The 16,081-nt window shown below is 43.6% G+C and overlaps 1 protein-coding gene across 1 annotated transcript in view; it reads left to right on the top strand.

Moving 5' to 3' along the window:
- Positions 1-16,081, top strand: part of erfl3 (Ets2 repressor factor like 3) — a 45,909-nt gene that overhangs the window by 27,129 nt on the left and 2,699 nt on the right. Inside the window, exons 2-4 of the mRNA XM_041941928.1 lie at positions 5,625-5,859; positions 14,360-14,475; positions 14,654-15,804. Coding sequence (XP_041797862.1) covers positions 5,625-5,859; positions 14,360-14,475; positions 14,654-15,804 — 1,502 coding nt within the window. The remainder of the gene's footprint in view (positions 1-5,624; positions 5,860-14,359; positions 14,476-14,653; positions 15,805-16,081) is intronic.

Genomic DNA, 16,081 nt, shown 5'->3' with positions numbered 1-16,081 from the left:
ACAGACACTCACTTCTTGACGCACTTGCACTCTCTAGTGTCCCAGGGCAGAGATTAGGCACACCCCTATCGTCAAACCCTCCACGCCAGTCTCTACATTATTGATGCTGTGTGTGTGTGTGTGTGTCTGTGTGTGTGTGTGTGTGTGTGTGTGTGTCTGTCTGTCTGTCTGTGTGTGTTTGTGTGTGTGTGTGTGTGTGTGTCTGTGTGTGAGAGAGAGAGAGGGAGAGTGTGAGTGTGAGGCTTGCGCATGCATGCTGTAATGGCTATCTGGTGTCTCCCGTGGGAGGGAGGGGGGTGAAATAGGAAAGGAGCCAAAGAGAGGGAGAGTCGAGGTCAGAGAGGTTAAGTGTGGTGGAGGGGGTTAGGTCATGCTCTGCAGGCTCTTCCCTGCTACTCATCTCTTTCTCTCTCTTCTTCATCCTGACGCGCAACTTTACACAGATCGTACACTCGAACACACACAGATTCCAAAAATTCCCCGCTGAATTTCTCCTATCGGGTTTACAAGGCTGATGAAACAGATCTGTATGCGTGTGTGTGTGTGTATGTGATAGCTGATCCAGTGTTGAGTCAGGACTCTGGGTGGATAGAAGGACAAAGACACCTGTTCTTGCTCTCAGCATTCCTCTAAACATAATCCCTACCATCTCTCTCTCTCTTTCTCTCTCTCTCTCTCACACACACACACACACACACACACACACACACACACACATACACACTATGCAACAGCACAGAGCACACATCATGTGGGCTCTTTGATGTAAATATTTTTAAAAGGTAAACCGAAGATATACTGATATGTAAAGTACTCATATACACACCATTGCACAGCACTCATACATACACCGTTGCTGCTGATGACAGTGAATCATGGGTCATTTCATGCTGTGAATATCGTCTTGCCCTTATTCACATCCAGGTATTTACAGGGGATACATTTCATTCAGGGATCCTGAAATATGATGTGTGTGTGTATAGTGACCTCTGTGGCCCATGCCAAAGTCAAAAAGATCATTACAGATGCATCATGATAAACACACATAGTCACTGACTCACATTTGTGCATGCACAGTCGCTGGAATGTTGTGTTCTTTTCTTTTAACATTTATCTTGTTTTCTTTTCTTTTAACATTGATCTTCTCTCTGTTTGATGAGCTTTGCTTGCTCATGCCTTACTGCAGACAGGTGCAAACCTGGTAAAAACTTACTGAGGAAATAACTGTCTACTGTTGACCACTGAGCAGCTTCAATGGAGCAGTTGTTAGCTCAACAGCCGCACCACAGGGTCAGTGGTTAAAATATGGACAGCGCGACTCATTCATTAATCTCAGCCAGATTGGGGATTTGACCAGCCACCTCTTGATTCACTTGACAAGTATCACTTGCCTTGACACCGTCACCATCAGTTTCCTATGTCTGGAAAAAGAATGCGTTGTCCTCCATTGTAGGAGCGTTGTGTGTTTGTGTGGGTGATAATGTGTTATTGGTAGAAGAGCATGCTTAGCCGGGCCAGTATGTTTATGATTGCCTGCAGTGTGTTCCTCTGTGATTGTAGTTCACTCAGAGTTTGATCATGCCACAAGTTTGTTCAAGTGTTTGAAAGTGAAAGAGGAGGAGGAGGAATGTCCGAAGAGGAAAAATGAAATAAAATGACAGTGAGTGAGTGTTGTTTCATTTGCACACTAATTCTACCTACATATGCAGGTCTGGAAAGTTAGACACAGACGGCTGTGTTCATGCAGTTTTAACACCCATGGTCATTTCACACGTTGTGATGTTTGTTATAGAGAACAATAATCTGTACTTTGAAAGTGGCTCAGCTGCCTGCACAGCCTCTTTGTTGACTGCCTCATTGGCCACCTACTATCTGCATAATATTAAACGGTGATAAAATCCTGTCTGGAATTTGGAGATTGAAAATGTGTAGGCATCTTGTGCATCGTTTCATATTCAGAAATCTTTATTTGAATCGCAAAATGATTCTGAGTAGGTGGGACAACTGAGTGATTCATTGACCATGCCTCGCAAACACATCACTGTGATTGGAGGAAAGTCACCAATAAGTGGTGGTGAGGAATAGCAAGAAGCCTACGTTTGATGAGTAAGAAGACACATAGGAAGATAACTTTCCTTTCAGCCTGTTTCTAACAAAAAACTTGAAACTTAAATATGCCTGCATTCGGTGGGTCTCTTGCATAGCATAAAAAGCACAAATAATAAAGCAGTCAACTCGTGTTGATGAAAGGCTCCAGTATCAACACTTTTGTACAGATACATAGATGTCTGGCAGATGCGCTATCAGCATTATTTAGTGTTATGCAACAGTGACTAAATGGTCAGAACAGGCTAGTGCAGCAGGGATTATCAAGGCTATCTATCTCTGCCTCGGGCTGTAATCCAGCAAATCCATTGACAGGCCTGCACATCCATAATCTGATGATTTGGTCTGATGATTTGTTTCCCAATCTCCAACCCAGCCTGCCTCATTTCCTCTGTTGCCATTTGTACGCAGTGCAGTAAAACACATTGCAAACACTGGCTTCATACTAGCCCAAGATAAATTAAGATAAGCCTTTATTGATTCCCAGAAGGGAAATTCAGGTGTTGCAGTAGCACGAACACAGAAATGACAGAAGTCCAGATAAATAGATATCATAGAAAATAACTGAATTTAAGTGTATAAAATAAAATGAGAATAGAAATAAAAATAAAAATAGAAACTAATACAGGAGCAACAAGAATTTACAAGGCAGCTATTGTGCAGTATTGTCTCAAGCAAAGTGACAAAGTGGTGTGATTAGTAGCAGCATAGTCAGCAAAGTTGAATATATCAAAGAGATATGTCTTTCCACGTCCTCCCAAAGTAGGAAGTAATAATAGAAGAAACAATGTCAGTGGAAAAATGGAAAACACATGCCCCTTGCAAAACAATAGGACTGTAATAAATGCTGTTTTTTTAAAAACTCACTTTAAACTTAAAATCAGTTTTGTGTGTCAGAGGCATATTGATTTAACTCTATGGTTATTTTTGAAAGTATAGTTTATGCTCTTTCATTACCCATCAAATGTAGTCTAACTATATAGCACCATAGCTTTGCATCATAGCATAGAAATGATTCAACATGCAGACAATCAAAGAAGCAGACAAAGCAAAATCTGCTCAGTTGCATTAATTTAAGGGCTATTGTATTGCATCGCATTACATCAGACAGGTAACTCAATTTTTCTGGATATTCAGTGTAATGTGATGCTTAACATTGCACCAAACATAACAACAGCCGGACTGATAGGCATGAAATGTCCTCCACAATGACACTTTAGCAGGTGGATGCTATTTCTTTGGTAACTCCACCCCCTCACTTGTTTATCAGTGCTATGAGGGTGATTGTTGATAAAATAAAATCCTGTCCAGGCTATATTTGGCAGAGTATTACACTGTAATAGTCTATTTTGCTCGGTCGTGTCAAATCTTTATGACCACCCAGGCAACAGAATGTTAGTGGGAGAGTTGCACAAACATTTTCAAACACGCACACTGGCAAATAAACTCTTTAAAACTTGAACATTTGGGCACACACATGCTCATACCAACAGTCATATACCCGCGCCCACAGTCTCGTTCTGTGTCTCTTACTCTGCGTTTCCTTCGGGCAGAGGGTGGAGAGAGATGGAGGGATAGACAGGAGAAATGACTGGCCATGTTGTTTTCCTCCTCTCATAGGAAAGAATGACTGCATGATAGGAAAGAGGTGGAGGAGAGGTGGAAAGGTTTTTCATGTGCCTAACTGTTCCATGAAGCCCACTAACACTACAACTTTCAGTATTGTAGTTTCAGTGTGTGTGTGTGTGTGTTTCCTGTGAAGAGCTACTGTGGTGAGGTGGTGACCTAATGACATTAGAGGAATGCAACCTCAATGTTAAAACGCTGTTTTCTTTTGCGATTTGCGCCCATGCTCGCGTTTCTAGGTCATTTTAGCAGAGACCTCTGTTTACAGGGAAGCACCTGAACAATACATAAAAAGGCCTTCTTTTCATTTAGCAAAAAACAAACTGCATCACAGCCAACATCTGGTGAGGAGTGGGACAGACAGCCAAACCAATATTTTATGGTTGCAACATCATCTGACAAAATCAGCATAAATAAAGGTTAATAACAACTGTATAATCTGCTATATTTACATTTAAAAATGACTGATCACAGAAAAATGAGACAACATAGAGCTCCTAACTTTGCTGCTAAACAGCCCCTGTTTCTGACTAGGCCACACACAACCAGTTACTCTGCCGAGTGCCACCTCTGTTCAGTCTCCTCCTGCTCTCTGTCATCACCTATACTAACAACTGACCGAGTATGAAATAGTTATTTAATCATGACCCATATCTAGGACCTGTTAACCAGTAGTCATTTCATAAGGAGCTGTGCAGCATTGATAAAATCATCATTTTATAATTAACACATCATTCGTGAAAATCAACACAAACCCTGGTGACTGACAAAGGCTCTGCTGTGTTTGACATTTCCAATGAACAATTAGTAAGTAAGAAGTGGCCAAAAGTTGTCTTCTTAAAGGTCCCATACAATGCTCATTTTCAGGTTGATACTTCAATTTCGGGTGTGACGGCTCATTTAATGGCACATTTTCTGAATATGGCCCTGTGCATTTCTTTGGATTGAGGATTTGGATAATTTCACAGTATTTATATAACACCTATACCTGCTTTATAATCAAAAAGATATGGAAATCTCACTTTCTACAAAATGGGAACTTTAACTTAACTGGCACTCAGTCCCCGACTCTCACTGGGCTGGCTTATGTGATCATTTTGGAATAGCTCCATTTACCCTGTACACACTGAAATACCAAGCTGGCGTTTTAAGATTTATACACTCTGGAGGCCATTTTGGAAATGCTCCATTCTCAGGGGAGAAAAACATTGTTCATGTGGGCAGCAGGCTGAAAGGAGAGGAAAAAGACAAGTTACAGAGCATCCTTGAATTCAGCAGGTCAAGGCATGTTAGACTGCTTCTCATGCCATTGTTTGTGATATCTATTACCTTATTCTCTCATCTCTTTACTTTATTTTCCTGGCCTTCCTCTTGCTCTCAAACTGTCCCATTAAACAGAAATTGCCTGAGAATAACCCGCAAATATTATTCAAAGTTTGACTCTAGGGTTCAGAAAAAAATGCAGGGAAGGCTTGACAGTAGTGAAGACAGCTATTTGCAATGTGAAATATGAATGAGGACACTCTGCTTGACTAAGCCGCTCTGTTGAATGTGATCTGTACTTGGCTAGACACCTTTAATCCTCTTTCCTCTCATAGAAGAGACTCCACTCACTTAAAACACCTACAACAACTGACTCTTAATTGCAATCATACCTTGGTCCTTTCTTTTGCCTTACTTGAAAGCAGTTCTCAGTCATCTGAATTACTCTGAAAAACCAAACAAGATTTGTCAGGGATCATTTAAGTTATATATCACTCAGGTGTTCGATAATTGATAAAGTCTTGAATTGGAATTTATAACATATGCTTCTCACATCATCATTCACAGTGATTCATTATGCTTCTGAGACCCTCACTAACCCTCCACTCTCTTTATCTTTTCATTAACAGGGTTCGCCTTCCCAGATTGGGCTTATAAACCTGAGTCCAGCCCTGGGTCCCGGCAGATCCAGCTGTGGCACTTCATCCTGGAGCTGCTCAGAAAAGAAGAGTATCATGATGTGATAGCCTGGCAGGGCGACTACGGCGAGTTTGTCATCAAGGACCCCGATGAAGTGGCCCGGCTGTGGGGGGCCAGGAAGTGTAAACCCCAAATGAACTATGACAAGCTGAGCAGGGCACTGAGGTATGATGACAGAGAAACTTGCACATTTTGTATCTCTACGTGGGAGTGTGCATTTACTTCAATTCCTGACCCTTACTTACATTAGATGATCTCTTTCCTGAAAAGCCTGATGTTGCCACATGACGGTAATCATGATAAAGATTATGATAAAGATCTGTGGAATTTACAGGGTGGTAAAGTCACGTGAACATTTACCAAAGCTAAAAGACTGATTTACTGAGACCTTGCAATCAAATTGCACAAAACATTATTGCCTATTTAGAATAGTCATTATGCTTATATAAAGCCACACTGTGAATAGAGACATGGTAGGTGGAAGAAAATGAATTATCATGTAAGAAAATATATTTTTGAAAAATTAGTGACTGATTAAGGGACAGACTAAAAGTGGTTCAGAGACCTTTATGAAAGCAGGCCTGATGGATGAGCAGTAATCTGTCAAGCCTGGTCACCTGACACAATTAACATGTAGCCGTAGTCTTGTGGGTGGTTGGCCCTACATCAAGCTTAGGGACACCAAAACCATAGTTGGCAGCCCAACCCCTAGGCCACCAAGATGTCCGTACTTGCCTATCTCTTTGATGGAGAACACTGAAGTAGTGAAAAGGCTCTGCAGCGCAATGGCGAAAGAGTTGAATGAGATCTTTTTTACTGGACTGTTGTGATGAAGACAGGTCTGAGCCAGAGGGCCATTTAGCAGTCTGTGTTCTAACCCTCACCTGTGGTCATGAACCCTTTAAAATACTTAATCCTGAGGCCAAGTATACTACAGTCTCTTTACCAGTTGCAATGTGGTTTCCATGTGCTGAAAGTATGTATGCACATGTTGAGTGACCAGAGGGGTGGGTTTACTCGTGCAGATAAACCAGCACTGCTGCAAGTGTTTAATAAATGAGGTTATGACTTTTAAACTTGGGCAGACACCCCTGAGGCTACATTTATTGTTAAGAAACACTCTATAATTCAAATTGAGAATACCGTCTGTGACCCTGGCAATCGATTCCAGTTACAGCAATGACCTGCTGGAAGCATTTCATTCAGCTTTGACTCTCTGGCTCTGTTTCACAGACATTCCATCAGTCATGCCTGCCTAGGGACTAATAGCACTTAACCAAGTCTATAATACCATTATAAGAGTGACCCTGGCCACATACCTTCACACGGTATTGGCCTGGACAAGTAGTTACAACACCGACCCATTTGGCCGGGCACACCTTTACACCTTTTGGTTAAAGTTATATCAATGGACTCCAACTCAGCCAAACCCATTAGCGTGTTACGGCAGTGATTTGACACAGTTTTGTTTGAGCCTAGTTTCAAGTTCAGCTATAAAGATCACATAAAAATATCATGGTAATGCTCCAGTCAGGTAGTCAGGTACTTTGATGTCAGCTACATTTTGTTTCACCATAATCGATTGACTTGATCATCAGAATTGTTCCACTGTGGTTAATTATATTGGGTTGTGTGTTAACCTGTGTATCTGATGGTTTTAGACTTTTTCTTTGGCCAATTCTGCTTTCCTGACCTTCAAATAGGATTTGCTAAGTATGAAGTAAATCAAATTGTAATTGCTCAGCACATTAGAGTTCATTATTATAGACATCATATATCACTGGGGAACTTCTCTCAGCTGATACCAGTTGTAGCAAGCAGAGAATCTCATTCTCTGAATTGTGTGTCCCCAGCTTCGTTGTGGCCAAACAGGGCCAAGGTTAGGCTAAGCACTTTAAAGAAAGCCACATAGGCTGTTGAAGTACGGAAATTGCTTAATTTAGGGTGGGAGTGTTTATGTACAATCATTTAGGCTGGCGAGGTTTAGATAACGTCCGTTACATTGGATCCTATAGGGACAGAGGAAATTTACATGGACTGCTAATGTGTGCATGCATGTGACACGCGCACACACATACACACACACACACACACATTCACAATTGGAGTCCACATTTAGAGTTCCTGAATTAGAGAGAAAAAAAGTAAAGATGGGGATAATTGTGGTCAGGCTGTGTATTTATATCATGTCCATCCTCTAGAGCTCTAACAGATTTGGAGCTTAGGCTGCAGTAAGTGCTTATATATAGCGGGTCTTAGTGCCCTCTGATGGAACAGCCTTAGAGGCTGATTATCAGCAAGTTTTCTACACAGGAGTTTCCCCTCTGGTACCCTTGTGTCCTCACCCACCCTTCTCCAACCAGGTTGTCTCCCTCTGTGCCTATAAATTTAGCAGAGTTACTTCAGGCTTGGAGGGAGCAGGACGGTCAACAAAACAACACGCACATGCACACACCCACGTCCATGTTGTTACCTGATTTGACACCAGAGCTGCAGTCAGTCCTTCACCGCAAGAGACACTGGAAATGAAGCGTCTCAAGACACACATCAATAGTAATGTGGCAAGAGGATTAATGGCACTAAAGATTAATGAAGTTATAAAGGAGGCACACAAACACACATGTGCAGGGTAACAGTCCCCATATGGAGCAAACTGCTGGAGAGCAGTCCACCTTGTGCCCTTCATATGGAGAAAACCTGGAGTCTGCTAATAATGGAGACCGCAGTCGGCATGTGGCAATTAGCACACACACATGCTCGCATACTTGAAAAGGCACGTCTGTTCTAAAGTGTTCTTTTATCACTTAGTCTTTGTAATTATTATTTTTGCCTCAATTTTCTTATTCTTTCCTGTCTGCCATGCACATGGTGGAAATTCCCTTAATCAGGACTGTTGTATTGTGTGTGTGGACGTTTGCGTATGTGCTGGCTTTCCGTTGAGGGGACACAGCCTCAGTCCATGCGTCATCCTGGTCTCCCGCTCCCACGGCCGCTGTGAAATTCCCACTCCTGTTGAGAGGATTACACTCACACTGTGCATGTGTGTTTATGTGCAAGTGTGTGCGCGAATGTGTGTGTGTGGACATGCTTGACATCGAAAGAGAGTAGACTGTCATTTCTTCGTCTTGTTTTTAATTAATGAATGAGATTGTTGTTCTGTCTTGTTTCAGTGAATCAAATGTGAGAAACGAGGTTGTGTCAGATCTCTTTTCAAGTCTGCCAGCACACGCAGCTCTTTTCAAGTCGTACTCCCCTTTAGCTTTGATATTTCCCAACCTTTTAGATCAGCGCAAACCTTTTTTTTTGCAAGTAATGAATGAGCGGAAGGACACAGTCTTTAACCCTTAGTTGCATTTGAATCATGAGGAATCATTTGGTAGGACAAGGAAGTAAACCTGTCAACTAGTAGAAAAAGCTCCAGAGACACTCACCTCCAGATTCTGTGCACCGCTGTCTTGCTCTCAGAACTGAGACTTGTTCTGAGCCACAAATAGTAGCGGGAAATGAAGCCTGTTGCCAATCAGTCATTGCAGAGTGCTAGCTTAATGAGTGTAATCATGCTAAGAGGTCCCAGCTCCTTGAGACCTCCAGGCCTCCCTGTCCTCCAGTCTGCAGCCCTCATTGGCTCCAGCACAGTGGTCAGAGGTCAGGGAGACTGCCATGCACAGCTGGTAAAGATTAACAACACAGCACATGTGCACATACACAAATGCACCATTGTACATAGACTCTTGCCCATGCATGCTTGCTTGCACACATCTTTGCAGTATTTGCTTCATTTCCAACATTCATTTAGCTGTGATGGGCCAACACAGCTGGAAAATTGCCCCCAGAAAAGCACATAAATTAAGGTTCCACAATATTGCTAGGTATGATGATGCTATAAAACCAGAAAGTTTTGTTTATCTTATGCTAAAACTACATGAGAATGTGCACCTAATTCTTTATTTTTTAAGTGAATTGTAAATTAAGGAAATACATTAGCCATTTTTAATCTGCGGGACCAAACTGTCTCTCATGTGCATTTAGAAGTAACCTCAGTGACCACATCTACAAAAGACGCTGCAGGAAATACTGCTGCATATGCACACAGTGTTACTCACCTAGCTGGCTGGGCCTGTTTGTAGGTCAGAAGGCCTCTCTCTACAGCAGGGCTTTGTGTGGAAACACCCAGGGCCAGAGAGAAACTGCAGAGGGAGCACCCAGGGACAGTACCACTGTATGACTTTGTGTTCAACGTACGCTTGTGTTGATTGTCTTTCCATTGTCTCTATCTGCAGCATGTATGTGTTCAGCTTACATGAACGTCGTGTGTATGTCATTGTTCGTGACTGAATGAGGCCTTTCTTTTCTATGAGGGTGGAATGCACAGACACCAGAGTGCGCTCCAGTACATATTCGCACCCACAGAGCATGTGACCAGCCTAATCGGACCCTGACCAGATCCTCCTCTTCACACATAAACATATACACAGAGCATGTGACACCTTGCCTTATCATACCCCCAACTCAGCCCACATCCCTGCAAAAATACATTTCATTTCCTTTTTAAGACAGTAAACACTCGTCAAACCTGGCTTTTACACAAAGCACTCTCACATGTGCAACTTGCACACACACACACACACCTGAGTGTGAGCAGCTGGTGTGTGTGTGCATGTGTGTAGAGAAGGATCTGGCTGGGATGTGTGTGTAACAGCCAATGCTGACGAAAGAGGCAGAAAATAAACACGGGGCTCATGGGGAGTATTGTAATCCCAACTTCCTGTCACAGTCAGCGCCTATTTACAGCCCAACAATGGGCAAGGCACAGCCTGTCCACGCACACACACACAAGTGGGTTGGTTTACTTCATTTTTAGTGTTGACATTTGTGTGTGTGTGTGTGTGTGCGCGCGTGTGCGTGTGTGTAAAGTGATACTGAAATAGATTGGTGACCTTATACACATTTCCTATTATAGGGTAATCCAACGGGACAACAAACATGAGGGGTCGGATAGTTGTATAGGTTGCAAACAAACCTCCAGGTTAGCTAAACTTATTCAAAACCTGAATGATAGTCTCTTTTTGGGGCCCTGTCAGACCTATTTTTAGCAGCATTAGTTGATGAGTACAACGTTGTCGTATTCAATTGAACTGGTGGACAGGGTATCTTTCTTTTGTTTGTATTGCTTTTTAGTTTATTAAGTTCTTGTAAAGGCCGCTTTGTTCCAGAAGTTTTGCTTGTTTTGTTAAATGAACAAATGGAAGGATTTGGGGACTAAAAGTTGTTCATATTATTCAAAGTCAAAAATCAAAAGCTCAGTTATTGTATTGACACCAGCATAAAAAAAGAATGTCAGATAACATAATGGTAAATAATAATACTGTGGTATTTCCCTGTAAATGGCTTCAAACCTGTTTAAAGTGCTGTTTTGAAATGCCTGTTCATTGCCATTGAGTTCTTGCACTCTGGTGTGTGTGTGTGTGTGTGTGTGTGTGTGTGTGTGTGTGTGTGTGTGTGTGTGTGTGTGTGTGTGTGTATATCTCTCTCTGCTTTGATCATATTGTTTTGAACCACAGCAGGTCTGTGTAATCGCAGCCTTAATCCCTGGCCTAGAATCACACACAGTAACAACTGAGTTGATAGAAAGCCTCCCCTCTGCTTTCCTGAAGGCTTTGCTTAAATCCATACTTGCATTGATTGTTCAATCTACTCTTTTGGTTAAACAGGGAGCAGGATAAAGCTGCATCTCCTGGATGATACCTTCTGGGGGTGTGTGGGGGCACACATGCACCCGTGTGTTTGAGTATGCCTGAATGAAATGGCAGTTACAGAGTCAGGATATGGGAGAGGTGTGTGTATGAGCGTACTTGTGTGTGTAAGGCGAGTGTGGTGGGTAGCTAAACACAGGCACTCAAAGAATCTCTTTCTTCTCTTTTGAAGTGAGTTCAAATGCTCTTCAAAGACTGTCTGCCCATATGACGGCGCAGGAGGTGGGGGCATGGAGAAAGAATGGTCAACCATGTGCTCTAAACACAGCTTCAGTTGCTGCGGCTGGGATTACGCAAAGTTGTTGTCTGCTTCCAACTATGCATTTCAGCATTCTTTGTATTAGCTGCATTTGTGTGTGCAGCCAACCGCATACAATTTTTGTTGGCTATGCTCCCTACTATCAGACTGCCATGAGCCAGGGTCAGACACATGTGTACACAGTGATATTATTGACTTTTGGGATTTGTCCATATTTGTGCCAATTATACATCCAGTTCCCAGTTTATTAGGTACGCCTAGTTAAAACTATGCAGCTATGGAAACTAGGTCAATGCAGGTGTTGATTCAACTCTTAATTAAGGATAAACTAATCATTAAAAGGTTGTTTTATTACTTTGAGGATCAACTGAATGGGAAGCAGTGTACAGTTCACCCCTTCTCACTCTTGGATGGATGCAAGACTGACCAACAACATGAAGAAGGGAAAGGACTGAAAATTGAAAAATTCAAACTTAACCTAAAAGAGGGAGGCTCTGCTGTGATTTGCAGGAAAAACTGACAACAACTTGATGCAGTGATTGGACATTAAGTTTAGTCTTTACCTGCTGTTGATAAATGTCTGAGAAGTGTGGTATTACAAAAAATTGATAAAAGCACAGTATGTCATGAAATTCTGGTCCAATTAGGGGTTGCAATGATGCTGTGTGATGCACAAAATGTGTTACTCTCAGATACTTTTGTTTGTTTTCCACCCCTGCAATCCATATTTGTGTTGGGTCCATATGTGGGCCCAAGCACAGCCTGTTGACTTCTCTATCATCAGCTAATTAGATCACAGTCCTGTGTGGTTTTAATTCTGCTTGACTTCCTGCCTGTCTCTGTCTGTCCTCTCGCTCCCAACTGTCTCTCTCCCCTCCTTCCCGGCCCTTGTGAGTGTCTCCCCTAGAGCAGAAATTACATGCTGCTTTGTGCCTGGCGTAAACAATGTTTTCAACAGTGCAGGCCTGTCCCGTCTCTCTCTGTCTCTCCCTCTCTCTCACCCTCTCTCCCATCGCCTCAGGGGACGAGTGGAGAGCGCAGGGAGAGTTTGGATAAAGAGGGGGAGGTGGATTGATGAGAGAGAGAGAGAGAGAGAGAAGAGAGAGGCATCAGAAGGATAAAGGGAGAAGAGGAGGAGGAGGGTTGAAGATTGAAAAAGAGCAACAGTCTGTTCCCAGAGCAAAATGGCCCAACCAGTCTGTGTAATAAGCATAATAAGAGGGGGTGAAGGGCGACACCTCCCCACCACCAAACAGACAGACACTCACACACACACACACACACACACACTGCCGTCTGGATAACTACCATTCAGTGTAATGATAGTCAATGGGCTCTGATTAACTCAGCATTACCTACATACCCTGAAGCCCCTATCTTTGTCAGCACACTTCGCTTAACTTGTGCCAGCAGACACATGCTGGAGGAAGGGAAAGCTGAGCCTGGTGCTATAAAAGCAGGTAGGCATGCAGACATGATGAGCAAATGTGCCGTCTGGTTATCTCTTGTGTTTAATAGCCAAGGGTAGTGTTGAAAGGATAGGCGGTAGTTTTAGCGAGCATGGCACACAAGCTTGTTATGTCCCTGACAGACAAAAACGGCGTTTTTGTTCCTTACTTGCCCTTTATCTCTTCCTCTTTCTTTCGCTCTGTCTCAGCCCTCAGTGTGTGAGGCTTGGCAGCCAGGGATCTAGAGGTTACATAAAGTGGATGTGGATCTGTGTAAGAAAGCAGAGAGATGTTACATAAAGAGCTGTAGCTGGACAAAGGTTAATAAAAATGGAGCCTTGTACTGTAGGCAGGAGCCATGGGAGAGAGAAAGCTTTGAAAAAAATAGAGAGAATGGCCATTACATAAACAGATAAAGATGGGGTGAATTATTGGTGGCTTTGCTTTGGTGTTACATAAAGAGATGGGTCCATCTAGCAGAATGAATTACAGTGTGTTTTACGTGACACTTGTCTGACAAAATCTGAACTTAAAAGACCCTAAAATATACTATTTTCTAATTCCTGACCTTCATTTTGACAGATATAGATTAATGACGGTATCACACGTGCAAAATACACACAAAGTAACACAAGTCACACACACCTGTGTCAGGCATACAACTGCTCACATACCCTTGTGCCATTACCGTCCATTTACAGTGCACATTTGGCTGTGGTGTTAATGCTGCATACATCAACCTCTGATCTCTTGATTGTTTGTTTATCCCTCCACACAACAGCACTGCTGCTCCACAGTTCAGTCTGTCTACTGCTTTTCATCTATCTTTTCTCTCGTTTTCATCCCCCCCTTCCTCCTTCCCCCTCCTTTTACGGGGTCTGCTTTGTGCAAATGTCATACAACACTCTGTAATATCTAACATTAGAAGGGGAAGGGGGGGAGTGACATGAAAGACTCACGCTTATTAAAGTGTGTGCTTGAGTGTGCACACGTCTGTCATGGTCTAAATGACTTCAGGAACAAAATAATGTTGTAAAATGAGGTGTATATTTTAGATTAAGTGTTTTTGGTACTAGGCCAGTATTTATATACCTTGGTAGTATGCATCAAAGTTGTTGCATGAGATAATATGCAGTCAGTTATTTAACCCTGATGTGTGTCTTTACTATTTGTATTTATCACGTCTGCTTTATTCTCTTTACCAGATACTACTACAACAAAAGGATCCTCCATAAGACCAAAGGCAAGAGGTTCACCTATAAGTTCAACTTCAATAAACTGGTTTTGGTCAACTACCCCTTCATCGACATGGGCTCCACTGGTAAGTCTGCACAGTCTGGCACTGTGTGTATGCATGCCCGTGCATGCTCAGATATCTCCTAATCCCACAATAGGATAGCATGATTACATAGGATTACACAGGAGAACATTATTTGTTATTTCTCAGTATTCTCCTTCTCTTTTTTTCTCTTTCTACCTCCGTCCCGTGACGTCTCCAGGAAGCAGTGTTCCTCAGAGCGCCCCTCCTGTCCCCACCGGTGCAGGGACTCACTTCCGCTTTCCTCCTTCAACTCCCTCAGAAGTCCTCTCCCCGAATGAGGACCTGCGCAGCCCTGGTGGCATGTTCAGCTCTGTGGCCCGGCGAATGGCACGTGGCTCCGTCAGCGATTGCAGTGACGGCACCTCAGTCAACTCTGAGATTGAAGAGGGCAACACGGTAGCGGGAGAGGACAGGGGAGAGAGGGGTGTGAGTGGAGGAGGAGGACCTGGTGGTGGAGGAGGAGGTTACCGAAGTATCATCCATCCCCGTCTGTCTCATGAAACCCTGTTCCGCATGTACGGAGGACCAGGTAACCCCGCTGGGCACCCAGGCTCCCGTGGCCCCACAGGGCACCGGATTCACCCAGAGCCCCTGTCACCCTTCCCTGTGTCTCCTCTTCCTGGGCCGGGAGGAGCTGGCCTTCTAGCCCCTCCTCTGTCCCCAGCACTCTCCATGACTCCGACATCTCACCTCCCCTACACTCCCTCACCCACCCTGTCACCCATGTTAGGCTCCCACTTCTCCTTCAACCCAGAGGACATGAAGCGCTACCTGCAGGCCCACACCCAGTCAGTGTACAACTACGGCCTTAGCCCCAGAGCTTTCCTCCAGTACCCCAACATCGTCATCCCTCAGCCCCACCGACCTGCTGCCGACAAGGCTGGTCTGACCGGAGAGAGAGGCGAGAGAGCAGAAAGAGCAGCAACAGCAGGGGGAGGAGAGAGGGGAGGAGAGCGGCACCACCATCCACCTCTGGCTCACTCCGCCCACCACCACCCGCATCCGCCTCACTCTGCCCACCCTCACCCACATTCTCATCCTGTGCATCACCCACTCCACCTTGGTGAGGAGCCCCCACACATGTCTCCTTTCAAGTTCAAGCTGCAGCCACCACCACTGGGCAGGAAGCAGAGGGACAGTCAAAGCCAGAGCAAACCCAGGCAGAGCTCCATGTCTTCAGGCTCAGGATCTGGATCCATGTCGTCTACCTCTGGCCTTGGCTCTTCGCTGTCGTTCGGCAGTGACTTGAGCTCAGCCAGCGGCTCAGGCCTCATCTCAGCCTCCTCCTCAACACAGTCCCTAAACAGTGCAGGACTTCCCAAGATTAAGGTGAGATACATAAATCTAAATATCCCCTACGCAGCGATCACAAAGTAACAGGGAAAATGTGTTACATGAAATCACTGTAAGATCTTAAAGATCTTTAAAATATAATATATGTGTATATTTAATCAGTTTTAACTCCCTTGTAAAACATTGTCCTAAAGCAAACTTGTTTTTAGTAAAGCTACATTTTGAATAATTGATTAAGAAATGAAATGGCCTTAAGTGGTGTTCACTGCTCGTTAAAGCTTTGCTGGACTAAAAAAAATGATACTAATTCATT

This window comes from Chelmon rostratus, chromosome 8 (assembly GCF_017976325.1).
Source record: "Chelmon rostratus isolate fCheRos1 chromosome 8, fCheRos1.pri, whole genome shotgun sequence".
NCBI lineage: Eukaryota > Metazoa > Chordata > Actinopteri > Chaetodontiformes > Chaetodontidae > Chelmon > Chelmon rostratus.
The sequence above is the reverse complement of the archived record's forward strand: the minus strand, read 5'-3'. Positions and strand labels throughout refer to the sequence as shown.